The 21,180-nt window shown below is 47.7% G+C and overlaps 9 protein-coding genes across 9 annotated transcripts; 4 read left to right on the plus strand and 5 right to left on the minus strand.

The window, feature by feature from the left end:
* Window positions 1-92: 92 nt before the first annotated feature.
* Window positions 93-2,204, minus strand: KL911_002495 (uncharacterized protein; the record flags this gene model as incomplete). The annotated part of the gene is made up of 1 exon (XM_043197570.1): window positions 93-2,204. The coding sequence occupies one exon, from the start codon at window positions 2,202-2,204 to the stop codon at window positions 93-95; it is 2,112 nt and encodes a 703-aa protein (XP_043054775.1).
* Window positions 2,205-2,764: 560 nt separating this feature from the next.
* Window positions 2,765-7,516, plus strand: KL911_002496 (uncharacterized protein; the record flags this gene model as incomplete). The annotated part of the gene is made up of 1 exon (XM_043197571.1): window positions 2,765-7,516. One exon carries the CDS (start codon window positions 2,765-2,767, stop codon window positions 7,514-7,516), a length of 4,752 nt encoding a protein of 1,583 aa, XP_043054776.1.
* Window positions 7,517-7,686: 170 nt separating this feature from the next.
* Window positions 7,687-8,568, plus strand: KL911_002497 (uncharacterized protein; the record flags this gene model as incomplete). The annotated part of the gene is made up of 1 exon (XM_043197572.1): window positions 7,687-8,568. The coding sequence occupies one exon, from the start codon at window positions 7,687-7,689 to the stop codon at window positions 8,566-8,568; it is 882 nt and encodes a 293-aa protein (XP_043054777.1).
* A 125-nt stretch (window positions 8,569-8,693) lies between these two features.
* Window positions 8,694-10,223, plus strand: KL911_002498 (uncharacterized protein; the record flags this gene model as incomplete). Its single annotated transcript, XM_043197573.1, has 1 exon — window positions 8,694-10,223. One exon carries the CDS (start codon window positions 8,694-8,696, stop codon window positions 10,221-10,223), a length of 1,530 nt encoding a protein of 509 aa, XP_043054778.1.
* A 5-nt stretch (window positions 10,224-10,228) lies between these two features.
* On the minus strand, window positions 10,229-11,470 carry KL911_002499 (uncharacterized protein; the record flags this gene model as incomplete). The annotated part of the gene is made up of 1 exon (XM_043197574.1): window positions 10,229-11,470. One exon carries the CDS (start codon window positions 11,468-11,470, stop codon window positions 10,229-10,231), a length of 1,242 nt encoding a protein of 413 aa, XP_043054779.1.
* Window positions 11,471-12,009: 539 nt separating this feature from the next.
* KL911_002500 (uncharacterized protein) lies at window positions 12,010-13,323 on the minus strand (the record flags this gene model as incomplete). The annotated part of the gene is made up of 1 exon (XM_043197577.1): window positions 12,010-13,323. The coding sequence occupies one exon, from the start codon at window positions 13,321-13,323 to the stop codon at window positions 12,010-12,012; it is 1,314 nt and encodes a 437-aa protein (XP_043054780.1).
* Window positions 13,324-13,541: 218 nt separating this feature from the next.
* Window positions 13,542-15,276, plus strand: KL911_002501 (uncharacterized protein; the record flags this gene model as incomplete). The annotated part of the gene is made up of 2 exons (XM_043197578.1): window positions 13,542-13,831; window positions 13,935-15,276. The coding sequence occupies 2 exons, from the start codon at window positions 13,542-13,544 to the stop codon at window positions 15,274-15,276; spliced, it is 1,632 nt and encodes a 543-aa protein (XP_043054781.1).
* Window positions 15,277-15,458: 182 nt separating this feature from the next.
* On the minus strand, window positions 15,459-18,359 carry KL911_002502 (uncharacterized protein; the record flags this gene model as incomplete). Its single annotated transcript, XM_043197579.1, has 1 exon — window positions 15,459-18,359. One exon carries the CDS (start codon window positions 18,357-18,359, stop codon window positions 15,459-15,461), a length of 2,901 nt encoding a protein of 966 aa, XP_043054782.1.
* Window positions 18,360-18,525: 166 nt separating this feature from the next.
* On the minus strand, window positions 18,526-21,069 carry KL911_002503 (uncharacterized protein; the record flags this gene model as incomplete). The annotated part of the gene is made up of 1 exon (XM_043197580.1): window positions 18,526-21,069. The coding sequence occupies one exon, from the start codon at window positions 21,067-21,069 to the stop codon at window positions 18,526-18,528; it is 2,544 nt and encodes an 847-aa protein (XP_043054783.1).
* Window positions 21,070-21,180: the final 111 nt, after the last annotated feature.

Genomic DNA, 21,180 nt, shown 5'->3' on the forward strand with positions numbered 1-21,180 from the left:
ACTATTTTATTTACTTCGGACTTGATATAATGTTTCAATGTATCTACATTACCATTAGCTATTAACACACCATTAAAAATCGATCACATGAATTAATCAACCTCCTCCATAGCGGAATCAGCAACAGCCTCTTCAGATGGTGCCTCGGTAGCCTGTTCAGCAGGAGCCTCAGCCTCCTCGTCGATATTGAGACCAATTGCAATCAGAGAGTTGATTCTCTTGGCGAACGAGGTTGGCTCATCCAGAGAGAATCCAGAAGTCAACAGAGCGGTGTCAAACAACAAGGTGGTCAAGTTTTTGACAACCTTGTCCTCAGGACCGCTCTCCTCAACCTTAGCCTTCAATGCCTTGATGATAGGAGACTTTGGAGAAATCTCAAAGATCTTCTTCGAGGCCATGTAGGCTGACATGGAGGTGTCTCTCAAAGCTTGGGCCTTCATGATTCTCTCCATGTTAGCAGACCATCCAAATTGTCCAGTTCTGATAGCAGCTGGCGAGTCGACAAGCTTGAAGGAAACAACAACCTTCTCCACCTGGTCTCCCAAAATGTCTTTCAAAGTTTTGGTCAGTGGTTCGTAAGCCTTGGTGATCTCCTCTCTCTCCTTCTTTTCCTCTTCAGACTCCTCAAGCTCGAAGTCCTTGGTGATATCCACTAGCTTCTTGTCTTCGAACTCCTTCAATTGGGTCATGGCGTACTCGTCAATTGGGTCGACCAAGAACAGCACTTCAAAGTTCTTGGCTTTCAGAGCGTCCAAGAATGGAGAGTTCTCAACAGCCTTGATAGACTCACCAGTGATATAGTAGATGTTCTTCTGGTGTTCCGGCATTCTGGTGACGTAGTCAGACAGAGAAGTCAACTCATCAGTGGACTTAGTAGAGTTGAATCTCAACAGCTTGGCCAAAGCACCCCTGTTTTGTTGATCCTCGTGAATACCCAACTTGATGTTCTTCGAGAAGGCAGTGTAGAATTTGTCGAATTGCTCTTGGTCCTCAGCAATCTCGTTGAAGGTCTCAATAAGCTTCTTGACAATGTTCTTTCTGATGACCTTCAAGATCTTGTTTTGTTGCAACATCTCTCTGGACAGGTTCAATGGCAAGTCCTCAGAGTCAACAACACCCTTGACGAAAGAGAGCCACTCTGGAATAAGCTCCTCAGCCTCATCAGTAATGAACACTCTTCTAACGTACAATTTGATGTTGTTCTTCTTCTTCTTGGACTCGAACAAGTCGAATGGAGCCCTCTTTGGAATGAACAAAATAGCCTTGAACTCCAATTGACCTTCAACAGAGAAGTGCTTGACAGCCAATGGGTCCTCCCAGTCGTTGGAGATCGACTTGTAAAAGGCGTTGTACTCTTCCTGCGTGACTTCGGATGGGTTTCTGGTCCACAGTGGCTTGGTCTTGTTGAGCTCCTCGGTCTCAGTGACAAGCTCCTTGACTTTCTTAGGCTCCTTCTTCTCCTCCTCTTCGTCCTTGACTTCTTCGACCTTAGCCTCCTTGGTCTCTTCGTCTTTAGACTCTTCCTCCTTCTTCTCCTCTTCTTCTGGAACTTCCTTCTCGACCTCCTTGGTGACGACCAATTGGATTGGGTAAGAAACAAACTCAGAATGTCTCTTCACAACCTCCTTGATTCTCTTCTCTTCGAGGTATTCGAGTTGGTCATCCTTCAGGAACAGTCTGATGATGGAACCTCTGCCAATTCTCTCGTTCTCCTCGTCAAGAGTAACAGTGAACTTTCCACCAGCGTTCGATTCCCAAATATATTGCTCGTCGTCGTTGTTCTTCGAAATCACCTGGACGCGGTCGGCAACCAAGAATAGCGAGTAGAAACCGACACCGAATTGTCCAATCATGGACACATCAGCACCTGCAGAGAGGGCCTCCATGAAAGCCTTGGTACCAGACTTGGCGATGGTACCCAGGTTCTTGACCAACTCAGCTTTGGTCATACCGATACCGGAATCTCTGATCTCGAGGATCTTTTGTTCTGGCTTTGGAGTGATTCTGATAAACAGCTCAGGCTCAGTCTCGAGCACAGATGGATCAGACAGGGCCTGGTATCTGATCTTGTCCAGCGCATCGGAAGCGTTCGAGATCAACTCTCTGAGGAAGATCTCCTTGTTCGAATACACAGTGTTAATGAACAAGGACATCAACTGAGAGATCTCAGCCTGGAACTCATATGATTCAGTTTTGTTCGACATGATGTCTTTTTGCAGTTTTCAGATTATCAAGAAAAAAAACCCGGTCTAACTTGGGGGGCGAGAGGCTTCTTTATATATGCTGCTCATTGAAATATCCTTTCTTTCCAAAGTCGACCAAGTTTTTCGTCTAGAAAGTTCCACGATAAAATAAAAATTATAATCTTTCGGGTCGATCGACGCAGACAGAAAGTTCGAGACTAGGTTTTGAGAGTCACAACGTCCTTCTGAGCATACCATTGCCCTCTCCGAATACCAGTTGATGAGCAGATAGAGACCCTTTTTGAGAGCTTCATTTTGAGGGTGAAGATAACGTGTTTCGTAGCTAAGGACAGGACTTTGGTCTATTTTTTTATGCTGCTTCAAAGCGAGAATAGGATCAATGCATTTCTTTCACTTTGTTCTCCCAGCGTAGTCAACTCGGCAGATCTGATCTCGCTATCCAAGCCCATCTCTACGAAGATAAGTACACCCCTGCACCAGAAGTTTTTTACACCTGAGACCTCGTGTTTTTGTTTACAGTTGTATGTTTACAATTAATCCTAGACGTTTTTCTTTCAGCCATGTCGATGAACACCTCTGTTCGGAAAGATGGCAAGAAAAATCTGGCTTCCCAATACTTGGAGGCAATTAGCATGCCCCACTTGTCACCCCTGAAACCAACCAACTCATATAACACTAAAACTCCTAGCTCTCCAACCAGAAGAGCTACCACTACAAATCTTAAAGAAAATGAAACACCATTCAAGTCTCCCCAGAAAACAACGTTTCTGGAGAATGATTCTCCTGTGAAAAGACTGATTAAACAAAAGGAGCAAGATACCATTGAGAACAACGCCTCAAACTTTATACCCATTCCTGCTCCGTTTAATTTCAATAAACCTAGGTCTGAACCGCTGCACAAGCCAACCAAAAGCGAGATCAAGACAATGGGCCAGATTAGCAGTGCAATATCAAACTCCCCGTCACTGAAGAACCTAAACAAGTTGAGAACGATCGAGAACAAGTTACGCAAAACTTCCCGTGTTGAGTCGGTCTCGAAGAAATTTCAGTCAACGCCAGTAGGTGCTGACTTAGCATCTCAGACGGAGGAAGAGCCTGCCAAGTCCGGGTCTTGGATGGATCATGATAGGAAGTCACTGCAAACGTATGAGTTTTTGTGTCGCGTGACAGAAATCAAAATATGGATGGAAGAATGTTTGGACATCAGGATAGATTTGCAAAATGACTCAATTGCCGACTTTCAAGACTACATTAGAAACGGAATTTTGGTCGCAAAGCTTGCTCAGAAGTTCGGTTACTCTAAAGTCAAAAATATCTACTATGGAGAGAACAACCCATCAGGCACAAACTACAAGAACAAAAGCGGTTTGTACTTCAAGTTTACCGAGAACATTGTTGTGTTCCTCGAGTTCCTCAGGAGTATACAACTTCCAGAGATGTTTATTTTTGAGACAGCGGATCTCTTTGAGACCAAGAACATTCCGAAAGTCATTTTCTGCTTGCACGCACTGAGCTATATGATGGCAGCTACCAACAAGGCTCCTCAGTTGAGACGTTTAGATAAATATGATATCAAGGACTCGGACATCAAAAAGATCCAAATCAAAATCAGAGGCCTCAAACTGCCGAATTTCAAGAACATCGACGACGGGGTCCGAGTGAACCTTGGCGACAGCTTGATTACGACCAGGGTGTCTGAGGAAGAGAGTCGAGCACAACTGACCTCTCATCCGGATAACACCTCAATGAGGACCGCCAAAGTTGTGGACACAGCGTCAGCTATAGAAGAGACTGCGCATGCTAGACACTTGTTCAAAGAAAAATATACCCAAGACGACTTTGATGTTGACATCGACGATATTCATGCCAAATACACTTCTATGATCGATCAGGACAATGGTCTAAGCTTGAAGCCTGCAAGCGAACAGAGTTATGTGGCTCAGCTCATCCAGCTACAAGCAATTGCACGCGGGACCCTCTTGCGCTATGAATTGTTCGTAAACAGGTTCATGCTCAAGGTATTCACGCCAGACATAATCATATTCCAATCTCTCATTAGGGGGAGGTTAGCCAGATCCAAGAAGGCCACCACGCACCAGTCGCTCATGGCAAACTCTAGATCTCTTTCTGTGCTCCAGGCCATTTTGAAAAATGCAAAACGAGAGGATAAATATTCGGCAACAAGATCCAAACTGTTGCAAAACGAACAACTGGTTATTCGGCTACAGAGTTGGATCAGAGGTGGATTTACCAGAGAAAAGAAATATGCAGATAGAAAGGCGCTCCTTCGCCAAACGAGTGCAATTATCAGGTTGCAAGCCTGCATCAGGGGAAAGCTGATAAGGGAACATGAGAGCTATTTAGAGCATAAGCTTGCTCATCGTGCACAAAAGGCTCCACGAAGAGGTCTTCCTATTAGTGTTTCATGTCAAGAACACCTTTCCATCCACTACGTTGAAAAGGACTATAGGCTTAACGAGTTGCTAGCTATTTGCAGAGGAAAACTGGTTAGGGACGATATTGCGCATAAACGTAAACAACTCTACAAAGAAGCATCTGCTGTCAAACAACTACAAACAATATTCAGAGGTGTCCTGCAGAGATTTTACATCGAGATTCTTCAGGATGATTTACAGGACGCCGAGGAATCGATTACAGGCCTTCAGTCCGATGTTAGGGGCTACTTGCAGCGGAAACGTATAAGGGATAGAGAAGAATGGTTCAGGAGACCCGATAATCTTGCAAAGATCATCAAGCTTCAAAACTGGTTCCGCGCCGCTCGCACTAAGCACGATTATAAGTCCTTGATCTATGAGAAGAACCCTCCTCTGAAAGCTATAAAGAATTTTATCAATTTGCTTGACGGTCCTGGCTCTGAACTCGAGGACGAAAAAAAGATCCAGAAGTACAAGGATGAAATTGCAAAGGAGACAAGAAGAATCGAGCAGTGGGAGCTGGATCTCAGTCAACTAGGTGCCAAGATTCAGCTTCTGAAAAAGAACAATGTTTCTCTGGACGAGCTTCTGAAATTCAAGGATGAAAACATGAATTTAACTGGATACTCCAACAATCTCAATGAAAGTCTCAGTAAGAGTTTAGGAGGACACCCCGAGCAACTTTTGATCAAGCCTATCAGAACTCTGACCAGATTGTACGAGAAATTCTTCTATCTGCTGCAGACAAAGCCATGTTATTTTGGCCATTTACTGACTCTAGTCGACAATGAGACCGTTAGTTTAGATTTGAGCAGCGGCTCCATTGAAGACTGGATTCTGAAATGTTTCAACTTCAGCAATTTTTCAGCACCGGCATCGACCGCTCCGAAGCGAGAAGAGTTTCTCCTCATGCAATTAATATTGTTTGCCTCGAATGAGTGCTTCCAACAGTTGGGCTCCGTTGCCCGGCTCAAAAACTTTTTGAAGTCCAGACAGACGCTATCAAATATAAGCACAAAAAGTTGGGAGTCCCTGCTCATGACTTATGTCAATTCACCTCAGGAGAGAGCTTTAGCAAAGAGTATTTTGGTCGACTGTGTTTGGAAAGTGGCTTCGGACGAAGACGCATCTTACGAAGCTGATCCTACAGCCATTTATAGAGACATTATTGAGCGCGATGAACTGGAAGGTCGAATGACTCTGAAGTCCATGGACGACTTAGACAACATGGATCCAATTGACGATGATGACACTAGGAAACAATTTGTGAAAAACTTGACACAGCTGAGAGAGGCTTCTTACGATGTGATGAAAACAATCGGTAACCTCGTCGACAAAGTTCCAGTTTTTATCAGAGTGATCTGCCGTGGAGTCTACGATCAAATGAAGAAACTTTATCCAGGAGAAGCAGAAAGATTCTACCTGAGTGCTGCTGGTTCGATATTCATGAAGTCATATGTGCTTCCTATACTACTCACGCCGGAGAATTATGGAATCAATATAGACAGTATCGTCGATGATGAGTCTCATGTTTCGAGGGTTAGAAACAACCTCTTGCAAGTTGCCAAAGTCTTGAACCAGTTGGTTTTGATGAGGCCTTTCAACACTGAGAATGTATATTTGCAACCATTGAACCCGTTTGTCGAGGAGTTTGTGGAAGGAATCAGAAAGATCCTCAAAGACCTCATTGACGTAGGCACGATCGAAGAAGCTTATCAAATGAAATCCTCATATGACGATGTGGTTTCCAACCAGAAGCCCAAGCTGGAACTCTTGAAGGACGACATTTCAGAATTTTTGCAAATAGTCTTTGATCACCAAGATCTCCTGGTGACACAAAAAAACGACTATTTGCACTTCTTGCTAATGGAGATTGAAGAGTATTCATCCTATCACAACAAAATCGAAACCAGAAACGGTCTGGTTGAGATGTATTTGCAACCAATTGCCGAAAGTACCGATCCGGAAGTTGTTGGTACAAAGGTGGCTCTCTTGGAGGTGAAGGAATACCTGATATACATTATTAAAGTGCAAGATGGAGCGGATTTGCTGGATTTACTGTTGAGTGAGATCACTCCGCTTGACGAGCTCCGATTCAAAGAGATAATCAAAGAAGAGAAGGCGAACAGTGCCCTACCAGAGTTTGGCATGGAGAGGCGAACATTGCGCAAGATCCACAGCTCGACATTCCCCCAACTGAAGAAGCGGGCCATTGAACTCCTTCTTGAACTCGAGAATAATGGATATATTAGTCGTGAAGACGGCTACCAGGCAATACTTAATGAAATAGCGCACGACATCAAGATGAACAAATCGAAAAAAGAGGAAAGGGAGCGCCAACTCAAGCTGGTTATCGACACACTGACGAAGCTGAAGAAGAAAGAGAGAACGTGTTCGAAGGTTTACTCTGACTACATCAAAGAAATCGACAGGGTGATGATGCGCATGCAGCACCAGAGCGTGCATAAGAGAAAGGGGCCACTGCTCAAGTACTTCTCGAAGCAGTATTACCATGAAAAAGAGCTCAAGAAGAAGAAAGGATACGTTCCTAAATTCGGATCTTACAAGCACTCTGCCAAGCATTTGATGGATCGCCATATCCTGATTGAGTTTTGTAATGCTACTCTCACTTCTTTTGCCTTAAGTCGGATTCATCTCACCATCAGCTGTGAGCGCCAGGGAGAGTTCACGTTTGATATTTCCAAGAACTCGCTTGGTGTTAGTGGTCATGAAAGGATCACCATGGACGACTTCCTTAACCTACAATATGAACACAAGAAGACAGTGAAACTGTTTGGTGATAGCGTACTGTTTGATACAGACAACTTGGTGGCGTTTATTTTCAAGAAGTTTTATGAGGTGAACGAGAGTGTGTAGACTCCAGTAAAATATTCTAAGCGAGCATAAAAATAAAGTTAACGAATAATTATTTCGCTTATGACTCGATGGTGACTGTCACACAAATTTGTTGCACCATTGCATCAACATTCCCCAAGTTCGTGTGCACGGCACTACTTGTCTGGTCCTACTATGCTATAGTATTCAAAATGGTCCTTAGTGTGATAGATGGGGCAGCAAGCAGATTGGTCATTTTTGTCACTATTACTTTACTTGAGGCATTGTGTTTGATATCATATTACTTGGTGGTGGCGGTAGGTCCAGGCTCGCCGACAGAATGTTCTGAGCTTTGCTGTATCCAGCCTGACCAAGACGCCCGACTTGAGCCTCCAGAATTCCTCAAATCAAACGCAGTGATGGTGAAGAGAGATGGAGGCTATCGTTTCTGCAACAAGTGCAAAGTTTGGAAGCCTGATAGATGCCACCACTGCTCATCATGTGAACAATGCATTCTACGGATGGACCATCATTGTCCATGGTTTGCCGACTGCATTGGGTTCAAAAACCACAAATTCTTCGTTCAATTTCTTATTTATACGTCATTTTACACCGGGTTGGCTACCCTTATCTCAGGATACTGTCTATACAAGATCTACTACTTGCAAAGTGTTTCTCTGGATAAGTTCTCGCTGCACACCATGTTCGTGTTTGTGCTGGGAGCCATCATGTGGCTATGTGTTTCTGTGTTCACGCTGTTCACCATATATCAATTACTGATAAACAGAACGACCCTAGAATCGTACGAAACTCAGGGTTATCGCTCGAACGCGAATTCGCATGAAATCGGGAACATATTCGATCTCGGGTACAAGCAAAACTGGTGTTCCATAATGGGCATGACCTGGATGGAGTGGCTGCTACCAATCCGCACCTCCTCTGAGTACGGATCTGGCCTCACGTTTCAAGTGAACGATTCAGTGTACCGCAAGCTACAGCAGGAAACACAGTTGCAGGAGAGGCTGTCTCAGGAGATCACGAACTATAGGACGTTGCAGAAACAAATCACCAGTTCTGCACTTCCTCCCGCATAGGTGGCTCATCGCGTCCCCAAAAAAATTAAATATGTGAACAATGTACACCTCGCACCGAAGACAACATTTTCCATGTTGCCCTGTAGTTGTAGAAAGTTGGTGTTTTTTTTATCTCTTACAATAGAATGATCTTTGAGCTGAAACCTTTCGACGAGCTGAAAGTGAACCCCAGCAGCAAGAAGCGGGTTGCATACTTTTATGACTCCGACGTGGGCAACTACGCCTACGGTGCTGGACACCCAATGAAGCCTCACAGAATAAGGATGGCGCACTCATTGATCATGAACTATGGGCTGTACAAGAAAATGGAGATCTACCGGGCCAAACCGGCAACCAAACAGGAGATGTGTCAATTTCACACCGACGAATACATTGACTTTCTTGCCAGAGCCACCCCGGACAACCTAGAAATGTTCACCAAAGAACAGGCCAAGTTCAACGTGGGAGACGACTGTCCTGTTTTCGACGGACTTTTCGAGTACTGTGGTATTTCTGGAGGAGGATCGATGGAAGGAGCCGCTAGATTGAATAGAGGAAAGTGCGATATTGCCATCAACTACGCTGGAGGTTTGCACCACGCCAAGAAATCCGAGGCTTCGGGCTTCTGTTATGTGAATGACATTGTCTTGGGTATCATCGAGTTACTCAGATACCATCCTCGTGTGCTGTATATTGATATTGATGTGCACCATGGTGATGGTGTCGAGGAAGCTTTTTACACCACGGACCGTGTGATGACATGCTCGTTCCACAAATACGGAGAATTTTTCCCAGGTACAGGTGAGCTCAGAGATATCGGTGTGGGCAAGGGAAAATACCACGCTGTGAACATTCCTTTAAGAGACGGTATTGACGATGCTACGTACAAGTCTATTTTCGAGCCCGTGATCCAGAGAATCATGGATTGGTATCAGCCTTCTGCCGTTGTTCTCCAGTGTGGTGGAGACTCGCTTTCCGGGGACAAGCTTGGTTGTTTCAATCTCTCAATGCGCGGACATGCCAACTGCGTCAATTTTGTGAAGTCGTTCAACGTGCCGACAATGGTTGTCGGCGGTGGTGGATATACGATGAGGAACGTGGCGAGAACATGGGCTTTCGAGACCGGTTTGCTGAACGAGACACTGTTGGACGCTGAGCTGCCTTTCAACGACTACTACGAATACTTTGGACCCGACTACAAGTTGGATGTTAGACCGTCGAACATGCACAACGCCAACTCTCCAGAGTATCTGAACAGAATCCTGACTCAAGTTTTCGCCAACCTCGAAAACACAAAGCATGCTCCGTCGGTTCAAATGCAAGAGGTTCCCCCGGACCTTGTGGATTTTGACGACGATCCTGAGGAGGACACTAAGGAGGCCATAGACACCAGAGGTGGCTCTCAAAAAGCGCACGACGAGCGAATTGTTCCTGAAAACGAGTTCTATGATAAAGATGAGGACGCAGTTAGAGCGAAGGACTCAACTGACTACAATGAGGCGGAGAAGAAGCCAACTCCATCGATTATACCCGCTAGTTACTACAATGAGGTGGCAGAGGATATGGTGCGGGAGCTGGAACGGGACGAAAAAAATGAATTCAATAAAGACTCTAACGAGGCTGCTATTGCGCCCGCCTCCAACGGAAACGGAAACTATGTGAAAGAACACGATTAGATTTATTATGGATGAGCGTCGTTTATGCTTTTGAAACCGGAATTGAATCCCAGCAAATTGTTGATGCCCGTCACCCAGTCACCTTTTGTACGCGCGACGCACCAAAGACCTGTTTTGGCATCATCGGTGGTGGTCTTTTTCTTCAGTGATAAGGAGGTCGGGAGGTTCCACGAAGGGTCCAGTAGGGATCCCGACTCAGAAACAACGTGTATTTCGTCGCCCGCTGTGAGCTTCAATTGAGGCATCCCATCGATCGACAACTTTGCGGAGCATTCAGGTCCGCTCAGACTCTTGCTCCTGACGACTACCTTGATGTGCGAAATAGATGGGAGAATCAAGGGTCTGAAAGAAAGAGACCTGGGACACACCGGAGTGAGTAGGATACATGGAACCACGGGGTGGACCATAGATCCACCAGCAGAAAGAGAGTAGGCGGTTGATCCTGTGGGCGTGGCAAAAATCAAGCCATCTGCGGTGGTTGTTGTGAGGAAATGGCCATTCACATATACGTCCAGGTTGATGAGACTTGGCAGAGACCCGCGATGGAGCACTATATCGTTCATGGCGTGCATCTGTGATAATTCGTCCGAGCCACTTTTGTACATTGATTTTGGATTCGAGTCTGTAGTGGTACTCTTCTTAACAATGTGGCATTCCAGTCTCTCTCTGCGCAGCATCAACGCTCTGCTTTCGAACACCTGGCTGAAAGCTTCCTTGAAGTCTTTGAAATCGAAAGGAAGCAAGAATCCCAAAGTTCCCAGACTGAACGACAATATTGGTGGCACCTGTGTGTTTGAGAAGAGAGAAACGCCCCGTAATATAGTCCCGTCTCCTCCAAGAGAAACAATCATGTCGGTCTTGCTAACTATTTCTTCGCTCTTTCCCGTATACAGCTTGACATTTTCGCCGGACCTATTGAACACCTCAGGATTTTCGTAGAACTCTTTGGCAACTTCCTCAGTGACTATCACCGTGCAGTTAGGATAGGATGAATGGATGTGTGAGATGAACTGTGCCGTGGCCAGTGTCACATCCTCTTTCTGCGGTTTTTTCACCACCAAAATATTTGAAGGGGGTGTTTGCCAAACGAGGTTTCTGAAAAAGGAGTGCGGGTTCTGGGCGTATTGGGGAAACTGGCGCGGCTTCAACTGGGCCACAGATTCGATTTTGACCTTTGAAAGCGAAGCAGCACTTGTGGAGAACAGCTTTCTGGACCATAACACCCTTGGCGCCCTGACTGATATCATTTATAGTTTATCCGGGAAAATATGGGGTTTCGAATATTTAATTTTTCATGAGTCAATCTCTCTTTACAAGTAAAGAGAAGGGGTATGTGTGCTGCAATTTGTAAAATATCCATAGTGCCGTAAAGACTTCATACATAGCCCATACCTCATGCTGTGGTAGTTGCATATCCTCTCATCATCGTCACAGAGCCGACTGTGGTTGGGACTGAGGGTAAGACTTACCCGGCCGTGGTGTAGTATATAAAGCGATTTTGCAAGAAATTTTTTTCAACGCAAAATCACAGACAGGCTGGCACCCCTATCGCATCCTTTCGAGGTTGAGCCTCTTTCGGGAGCGCTCTGACCCAGGACATCACGGATACCGGTGCCAGACTTCGGTCTTCACGCTTGTACTGGAGAATAACGTGTCAATCTTGGGTGCAGTGGACCATCTGAAGCTCCTTGTAGCTTCTAAGGACCCGCCTTCGTGCATCCGTATGGGGTCTACTGCAAGGATTAACACGACATTATATTGTACTTGTAGCTTACTAGCGAGCTGTCTATTCATACTTAGCCAGGAATTTGATAACAGGTTGGAAAACTCTGTCTTCCACGTCCGAGGCCCAAAGGGTATCCATATGCTCGTAATTTTCTATACCTACAACCTGTACCGGACAGGAGAGTTGGTCGACCGTCTTGTCTATATCGATAAGCGAGTCGGACATTCCGTAAACGAGCAACATTGGGGTGGTGATGGTCAGCGTGGGAAATGGTGCGACTCTATTAGTTTTGGAGGTAGCCCCGCTCAAATACACCAGCTTTGATCCAGAAGCTCCTCCTTCGTCGTACATCTGAAACCTTTTGCTGTTTATGATCTGAAACCAGTGGATCACACTTTTCACGCTTGAAGGTGAGAACATGTGCGCATAACCAACCTTCTTCTGCGATTCGGTGACATTGTGCGATTTCCAGTTGAACAGAAACACCAGGGACTTGTCCACAACGGTCTGGTACAACTGCGGGCCCATCATCTTTTGCCAAAAGACAACGGAGGGGAGAATTGCACGACGTCCGAAGAGCCTGAACATGAGGTTTGGCGCGGAGTTGACGAAGAACTTCAGCAATGGATGGTTGAGCCCTTTTGGAATCATTGCAGGCGACAGCCCAATGAACTGCTTGATTTTGGAGTTGAGTGAAAAATCCAGCGAAAGGGCAGCCAGGCACTGCGCAGAGCCTTGACTGAAGCCAATGTAGGTGAGGTCTTTCTGATTGGTAGCGCGCAGAATGTAGTCTATGGTGTCTGGAATGTCGAACATAGCAAACTCGTCCAACGAGTAGTCCCAAAACTTGACATCGCGTGAGGAAAACGTGAGATGCTTGCGAGAATACTTATTCCCGCGATTATTGCCTAGCCAAACATCGTAGCCCAGTTCCAGCAGGCGGAACGGAAGACAACGTGACGTGGTGTCTCCCAACACAAAGAGCTCGCTGTTGGTGAGCAGACCATGGTGCATGTACACCACTGGCGTGTTTTTCGGTGCGTGATTGGCTATGATTCTGTGGATTGACAGCAGATACCCGTCCCTGGTCTGGACAACATGTTCGTGCACTTTATACCCATGGGCATGCACTATCTGCACAATATCTACCGCATCGGGAATTCTGTCGTGGAAGCGACAATCACCGTTGACTTTCCTTGTAGGAGAGACTTCGGGGGAGTTCCGCGGTACCGTTGACGACACGTTGTCGGGCTTACTGAAGGGCGACTGGAAGGACGCGAGCACGCTTTCGAGGCCCAGGGTGTGCAACACCAGCAGGGGGAACTGGATGGCTATCGCGATGATGTTCAGCAGCACGTTCGAAACAGCGCCCATCAGGTTGTACACTAAATTTCTGTATTCATCTGAGTAGTGGATTCTGGTTAAAAAGTAGCACAGCCAGAGATTAGTAAGTTCGGAACTTTTGTCAGGTAGCAACTTGGGCGTGGTGGAAAGGAGGACACTCTTTGCAGGAACCGGCGGCTAATGGCCGCGCGCAGCTACAGATGAGGTGGAACTGGCAACTACGAGTGTGAAAAGAACAGAATGCAGGTATGTTGGGCGAGAAATGCCAGGCCCGTAAAGTTGCAGGTCCAATGGAGCAACAGCTTGCTACGAGGAGCGAGAATCGCACGAGAAAAATCTCCCCTGTTTGCTGCGGCTCCTGTCCCAGAGCAGTTCCGCAAATGAAGGAGCAGCATGGTAAGTGCTCGGGTAAACAAAGGAGAGAGCCCATTGATAGTACGGAAACTCCATACCTGAGTCACGTTGTAAATGCCGCACATCATCTGATGGATCGTTCTGGCAACAGAACTATTAGTAGTACGCAGCACAGATGCATAAAGTCTGATTCTTTTACGTTATTTATGCGGCTTATATCCGATTATTAATTTATCTGCTCGGTTTCGGTACATTCTATGTAAGCCGACCGAGGGGTTTTTAGTCAGACATAAATATGGTCCGAAGTGCTCCACGACCCATCAGAAAAACGCATACAAGGCTCTACAGACACAGTTGACTATGCCTCTTTCCTCCACCTTGTCGTCGCCTGACCGGTACGGCGATAGAAAAGCCCAGCAGCAGAAGAAGAAGAGAGTCGGCAAGGCTTGCGATTCTTGCAGACTCAAGAAGACCAAGTGCTCAGGCAAACAGCCTTGCGAGAAGTGCCAGGCTGACAACAAAATCTGTATTTACACCGAGCGTAAAAAAAGCAGGGACAAAAGCTACTCCTATGATTACGTCGAGCTGATTGAAAAGAGACTGCGCATAGTCAACAAGGCTTTGATTAACCTCTCGGAAATGGTGAAGCTCAATAAAACGGGAGAGTTGCAACAGTTTGCGCAGAGCATTACCTACAACGAGGACGATGAAGGTGTTCCAATTTCCATCAACCAGGCCATTTCGCTGCTCGTTGACAAGTCGGACGTTGTAGACCATTCTGACAGCGAGACGAATCCCGAGCACTGGCAGGGCCACATCTCTAAGACCGAGTCTCAGGACAGCGCTCTTGAAGAGTCCTCGGGATCAGCTGTTCCGCAGCCGGCGGTCAAGAAGGAGGAGCTTTCTGCAGGCTTCATCCCATATTCGTCGCCAGATTCGCTTACCCCAAGATCGGACGATCCGTTCTCGCCTCTTCCCCAGAATGACTTCAGTGCGGAGTTTATGTTTGAGCAGCAAACAAACTCGACCCGCCTCGACGACATAAAGGAGGAAAAGAACGACGATTTCTTAAATCAGATGAGCCCCATGCCTACGAGTCTTATGATGGACGCGGTCCAGCCCCCTCCTGTGGAAAACGAATCTTACGATAATTACACTTCGATGACCCCCGCACAGTTTGATGTGAGCGGATTTAAATCCGGGGCAGGCTTAGCAGCTGCAGCTGTCAATGGCCTTCTGGGCCGCTCGCAAGCCTCTGGCTCCGGTTCCGGATTCATGATGTCTGACTTCGATCTTAATTCCCCACCGTCGATACTGGCCACCTCGCCTGATTCCGTGTACAACTCCAAAACGGTCATTCCTGCCTCGATGAACCTGTCGCGCAACGACAGCTCGTATTCGTCCTACTTTGGCGAAGATTCCTACATCGATTCTGCACACCCTCCAAGCAACCTGCAGAGATCTGCATCGACGAGGTCCACAGACAGCGGAAACAGAAAACACGGAACGTTACGCGGAAACCACCATTCGTACTCGCAGCACCCTCATCCATACAAAAAGACATCACACTCTGTCGGCAGTGCGCTTGTTTCCCCGCTATTGAAGGATGAGCTCCTCAGTATAAACTAATGTGATGAAGTTACGAGTTATGAGAACCCACACTCCCCCATATTATTCAAATAGATTACTATACATTTACTCGAAAATTACTAAAATAATCCGTTTCACGTCAGCTGATCGGTTCGGCATGCGCGAATATTTTTGCACTCTTTTCGGTTCGCACTGCGGAATTAAATCCGAATATTATTCCTTTAGATAACTGGGTGCTTGTGGTAGCGACGTTTGCGGAAAAAGGTGTCCAGTCTGTAGACTACCAGGCCAAGGAAGCGAAACAATGCCAGGCAAAACACACACCAAAGCACGAACGTCATGAACCTGTTGGAGCTCTTGCTGTCCACGCTTCTCTTCATCTTGCTTGTAGTTGTGGTGCTAGTACTGGCACCCTTGTGGTTCTTGTGGTCCTTGTAGTCGTCCAGTCCTCCCGTTCGCAGCACAAGAACCAGAACTATAAAGTTCGACGCCAGCCAGGCAAGCACCGTGTACGTTCTTCCCAAGGCATAATTCCGTTCCGAGGTTATTAAGGTGCTCTCCTTCTGGACCGCCTCGGGCCTGGAAATATTGTTGTTGGCCAGTAGATACAGCTCGTCAGGGTCCTGCAGGGCCTCTGATAGGATAAGCTCGTTAGACGACTCGCTCTTATTGGCCTCTTTCTTGCTCACCTCCTCGACCTTGAGTGCTCCCTTGGTTCCCCACGAGATATCGTGGATATTGCAGAACGCGAAAACGGTCAAGACGTTGATGTATGCAGGGCTCAGGATTATGTACTGCAGACTGCAGCCGAACAGGTGGAAGAACTCGAAAAACAGCAGAGACCCTAAAATGTACAGCGCGTACGTGGACGAGAGCGCCACCGTCAGGTCCCGGAACTTGGAGTTTTCCAGGTATGCCAGCACCTTGCTTTTCGTAGAGGCCGCGATCTCCTTTTGTATTGCGTGCACCGACGAGATTGTAAGCATAATCACGCAGAAGATCATGTACGCCATCACTATGGAGAAGAGCAGGAACGCGAGCTGGTACAGCCGTTTGGCGTCCTTGGGCTTGTTGCCAAACGAGATGATAAACGTGAGTGTCAGAGCTGCAATGTACAGCCACAGGAACACCACTGCCAGTATGTTACCGGCCTTGAACCCGACTGAGGTGTCTGTGAGTCCCAGAGTCAGTATGCGGAACACCAGGAAGTAGAACGAGATGGATAGCCACGAGAGACCGATATTGACCGTCTGGTACACCACCTCCACCAGCAGGACGAGTTTGCGGCGGAGAGTGTGGTTGGAACGGCCTATCCGATAGAAATGCATCACCGAGTAGAGCGCGGCGAAGAAAGAGCCGTTGAGCCATCTCCGCCGCTGGTTGATGAACTCGGAAATGTTTCCAGGCACGTCGGTGACCCCAAACGCGTCGTGGACGTACCGCAGCACGTACGACGCTCCTTTCTTGGCCACCAACTCAAAACACAGAATTCTGTCTTCTGCCAGGTACATGTTGGACTCCAGAGTTCCGGCAGGCTTCTCCGTGTTTGTTTTCATATCTTCGCCGTGGAAATATGCCTGCAGAGGGTCTCCCTGCAACGCGTCGTACTTATACGCGCTGAAAGCGCCAGGGAGAACCGCGACAAAGCCAAATGCCGACTCCATCGGCTTGTCAAGAATGTTGGATATTTTGTACTCGAAATTCTGTGCGGCAGTCAGTGGATTCAGCACCACGCATTTGAGGTCAGAAAAGGTTCGCACGACCCAGCGACCCAACTTCTCCACAACCGAGCCTTCGTCGTTCGGACTCGTCTTTTTTCCTAGCATGGCCCTGATTTCTCCGCAGGCCCCTCCAACCTGCGGGTCCTTGAATGCCTGCCAAAGCTTGTAGATCGAGTCCGGGCCTGGCTCGGTGCCAACGTCCAGCAAGCACACGATTTTCGGGTTCAGGTTTGGACACAGGAAGTTGAATGCCCATCTGTGCGAGTTGATCTTCTGCTTGTTCTGCTCCTTGAGTAAAAACATCATCTGCACAGGCACAGTCTGCTCCGTCACCAATGGAACAGTGAAGCCCTTGCCCTGGTCCCCGCGATGGTAGTCGAACTGTCCAATGCCAAAGGTGGTGGTGTACTCAAACAGGTGTGCATTGACGTCCTCGCCGTTCACTTTCTCCTGGATCACACCTTCCTGGTAGCAGCCCAGCAAAGTGAGCAGGGCCTTCGACCTCTCGTGGATCTTGGAGCGCCCGTCGCTGACTATCACCACCACGATTTTTTTCCAGGCGTTTTTGCCAAACGGATGCTCGTTAGTGCTCTTCTCCTTCAAGTTGTACATCGTCTTGATATTTTTGAAAACGCCCTTAAGCGTGCGGCCCAACAGAACCTCGTCCTCATTGTACATCGTACACACGATCATGAGCTCTGTCTCGCGTCGCACCCCATACACATTCGGCCGCAACGGGTAGTTCACAATGTCCCGTCTCTTCTCGGGGTCCCCGCTCGTAAAGTCCTTCGGATCTGCTGTAATGGCATGGTACCTCAAGTACGTGAACTCCGTCAGGTTCTTGGCGTCCTCAAACGGAATGCGGGCAACCAGCTGCTTGGGAACCGGAAAATCAAAACTGTAGTGCTTGTCGTCCAGCAATTGGACCTTGGTGTCACCGGAGGTAGCTACATTGAAAGGCTCAATAGCGTCGTTCTCCGTCTTGTCGAAAAGCAGATCCTCAATCATTGGCTCGTCTCCGTCTCTCGTAAAAGACTGGAACACGGGATAGCCTTGCTGATAGGGCAGTGGCGGCACTGGGGGCTGGTATATCACTGGCCTCGTATACGACGTGGACGATAGTTTTTCAGACCCCAGAAACGAGCTGCCAGATGAGAGGCTGGACTGAGTCGCGTCGTAAACATTCGAAGGCGGGCGGAGGATGGAATGGCGCGCTGGTGAAGGATCAGTTTCGTTGTATGAGTCCTGGTAATCGTTCAGATCAAAGCTACCCCTTTGAGCGTGGTTCGACGCCTGGTGCACGTCGTTGTCAACCATCTGCTCAAAAGGATTGTTTTGGAAGCTTTGCTCTTCAGCAGAGTCATCGTCATCTAATCGAAACGGATTATCATTCTGGTCCATTTCTGTGAAAAGTTGTCAGGGAGCTTTGTTACAGACCAATATATTCTATATTTCGATTTTGTATCAGCTGCGCCATTTCTAAAAATAATTTCAAGCGTGATCGTGTGGCTATGCTGGAGAAAAATCCTCAACCGAGATCTCGGAGATCTTCCAGCCCTCTGTGGCTTTAGTCGTACTCAATGGAGGAGATTTTCTGTCTGACAATGTCCGAGACGATCTGCGAGTCAGTGGGGTAGTATCTGACGACGTCGATCTCGTCTCCCTCGAACCCGACCCAGGGACCGTCCAGCTGCTCCTTCAACAATGGATATATGTAGCTCTGACATGCCTCGCGCGCCTCGTCAATCGTGCTTCTGCGTTTGCGCAGCACGTGTGCAGAAACCGCTTCTGGATCTGTATGCGAAGGGCTTGGAGACTCTGATGGGGTGCGCATGACCACCGACTTGCGTCCGGATCGCGGTTTGCGGCCGGCCCCATCCGGGGAGCTGAGAAAAGAGCCCAATTCGTCGGAGTCATCCGTCTCCGCAGACTCGCCCGACGTCTTGATGGCGTCGAGAGCAATGTAGAACAGCAGCGGCAGGTAGTTGCGGTTGAAGAAGAGTATCACCACAACCGTCGTGGGTAGCAGAGGTACGACCAGCGCAGCAAGCACAAACGACTGCTCCAAAGCGAGTGTGCCAAACATCTGCAGCTGGAAAAAAAGCATCCCCAAACACACCCGGTGGAACACTATGGGCCACAGCTTTCCTGTACTGTGATATGGATGGACCATGGAATACACCAGCTGATACTTGTAGACATAGTATCCGAGGACAAAGTACACCAGGCCCGAGGTGAGAATTTTCGTGGAGATCACAGAGTAGATGATGGTGATGATGAAAATGAGCAGATGTTGAGGCAGAATGAGGCCGACCTCAAACATGGCCGGCTTGTAAAACAGGTCTCTATAGCTTCTAGGGGTCTGCCACGAGTGTCGCAAAACGTACTCCCAAAAAATATACGCGAGATCTCCCGTCTGCAGCAGCTTGACCGGAAACATAACCAGACCCTGCAGCAAGATCAGATCGATGTAGAAGAGCGAGAGACTTTTAATCGAGGTGGCCAGCAAAGGCGCGATTTTCGTGGTGTCTGTCAGCAGAGCCTTGTAGCTAGACAGAGTACCGAACAGAGTGAACACAAGGAACAAGTTGAAGAAAATGTACATGAAGTTCTTGCGTGTAATTGAAAGATCGACGTCGCCCTTGGAAACCAGACCTTGCAAATTGGAGAGGAAGGAAATGACGTAGGGGAGCACAATGTTGATCAGCGTGAATAAGTAGGTCGGCAAGATACCGGTCACGATGGCCCTGAGAATCTCATGTTTTATCAGGTAGTCCCCGAACTCGGGCCATACCCTTTTGATAGCATTGACGTTAAGCAACGAAGACAGATATCGAATAGGTATAATGAGCAGGATGCTAAAGGCGATGATGATCAGCTCGACAATGTTCTTTCTGATGAATACGGATTTCGAGCTCAGATGCAGGTTGTCCCAGTTGACGTCCAGCGGAGCGGGTGCCAGACAGGTGATGAGCTGGAACGCTTTAGGCGAGAAGACGGCCTGCGCGGCCATCTGAGCGTCGCTGACGGAGTCCATAGTCACGAATGCCGAAGGAATGGGCTTGAAATCTCCTTTATCGCGCACCGCCATAATCTTTTGGTCCATCTGGACTAGCTCTTGGCAGTAGTAGTCGAAAAGATCGACTTTGGGGCCAAACGCAGTAATCCGGCCTGTGGGCCGCTTCTTCTCTCTTTTCTTCGAATCGTAAGCCTTAGGAAGCGGCACAGAGGTATCGAGATCGAGCTCCTGGCTGAGAAGATCCAGTTTCAGTTTCGCAAACGGGGTTTCCACGTCTTTGAAAATGCGAGTTTCGAGTCCGTAATAGTTTGAGTACAGCTGTTCCAGCTTGTGCAGTATGCCTGCGCGACGGTCAAACAGGATCCGCAGTTTCGTGTAGTCATATACGAGCGTGACTTTCTCGACGTTACCCACTCCCAAAGTCTCTATATGCGACTTGAGAGCCTCTTCGTCTTTCAGATGGTCTGGAATATGGGAGATCACGATCGTGCGGTCTGTGACCGATCGTTGCGAGCCCAGACAGCGTTGTCTTGTTTTGATTATGTGTAGAGTCTCTTTGAACAGGAAAAAGAACACAGCTGCTGTGAATACATACGTGAAGATCGTGCACACCACCAGATACCCCGTTGGTTCGGAGTCGTCGTGTTTGGCAGCCGTCTTCGCCGAACCCGTCATCACGCCATAGAACAGCTGCAGCCCCGTCATTTCCTTGTCAAACTTGCCGGTCAACAGATACCTCATGGGGCTCAAAACCAGCAGTCCCGCAACAGTCAGCGTAAAGAGAATCCTTATTCCCATGCGGAAGAAACAGAGGAACACGTACGCGTCGAGCCCGGCAACCTGGATGATCTCGTCTCCTGAGATCGAATGGAGAACTTTTAGCCAGCCAAGAAAGCTTTCGGGGAGCCTGCGTATCATCTTGTTGCGATAGGGGCGCACAGAGTATAACAGGGGAAACTTGTATCTGACCAGACAGAAAGTGAGGAAGATCACCAGACCCAAGATGGAACAGAAGTACAACTGCACCTTGAACAAGGTCTGTGTTTGGCGTCTGGGGTCAAAAAGAGGCGGCTCGTCTGAATTCTCCAGCATCGCGACAGATTTGTAGTACAATTAGTCCTCATACATATTATTATTTACGGGCGCGACAGAAGAGCGGACCATGTGGCGGTGTAATATTATTATGCTATCATCTATACAGTA

Source organism: Ogataea haglerorum, assembly GCF_019207285.1.
Source record: "Ogataea haglerorum isolate 81-453-3 chromosome Unknown 81-453-3_NODE_6_length_583072_cov_95.821986, whole genome shotgun sequence".
Lineage (NCBI taxonomy): Eukaryota > Fungi > Ascomycota > Pichiomycetes > Pichiales > Pichiaceae > Ogataea > Ogataea haglerorum.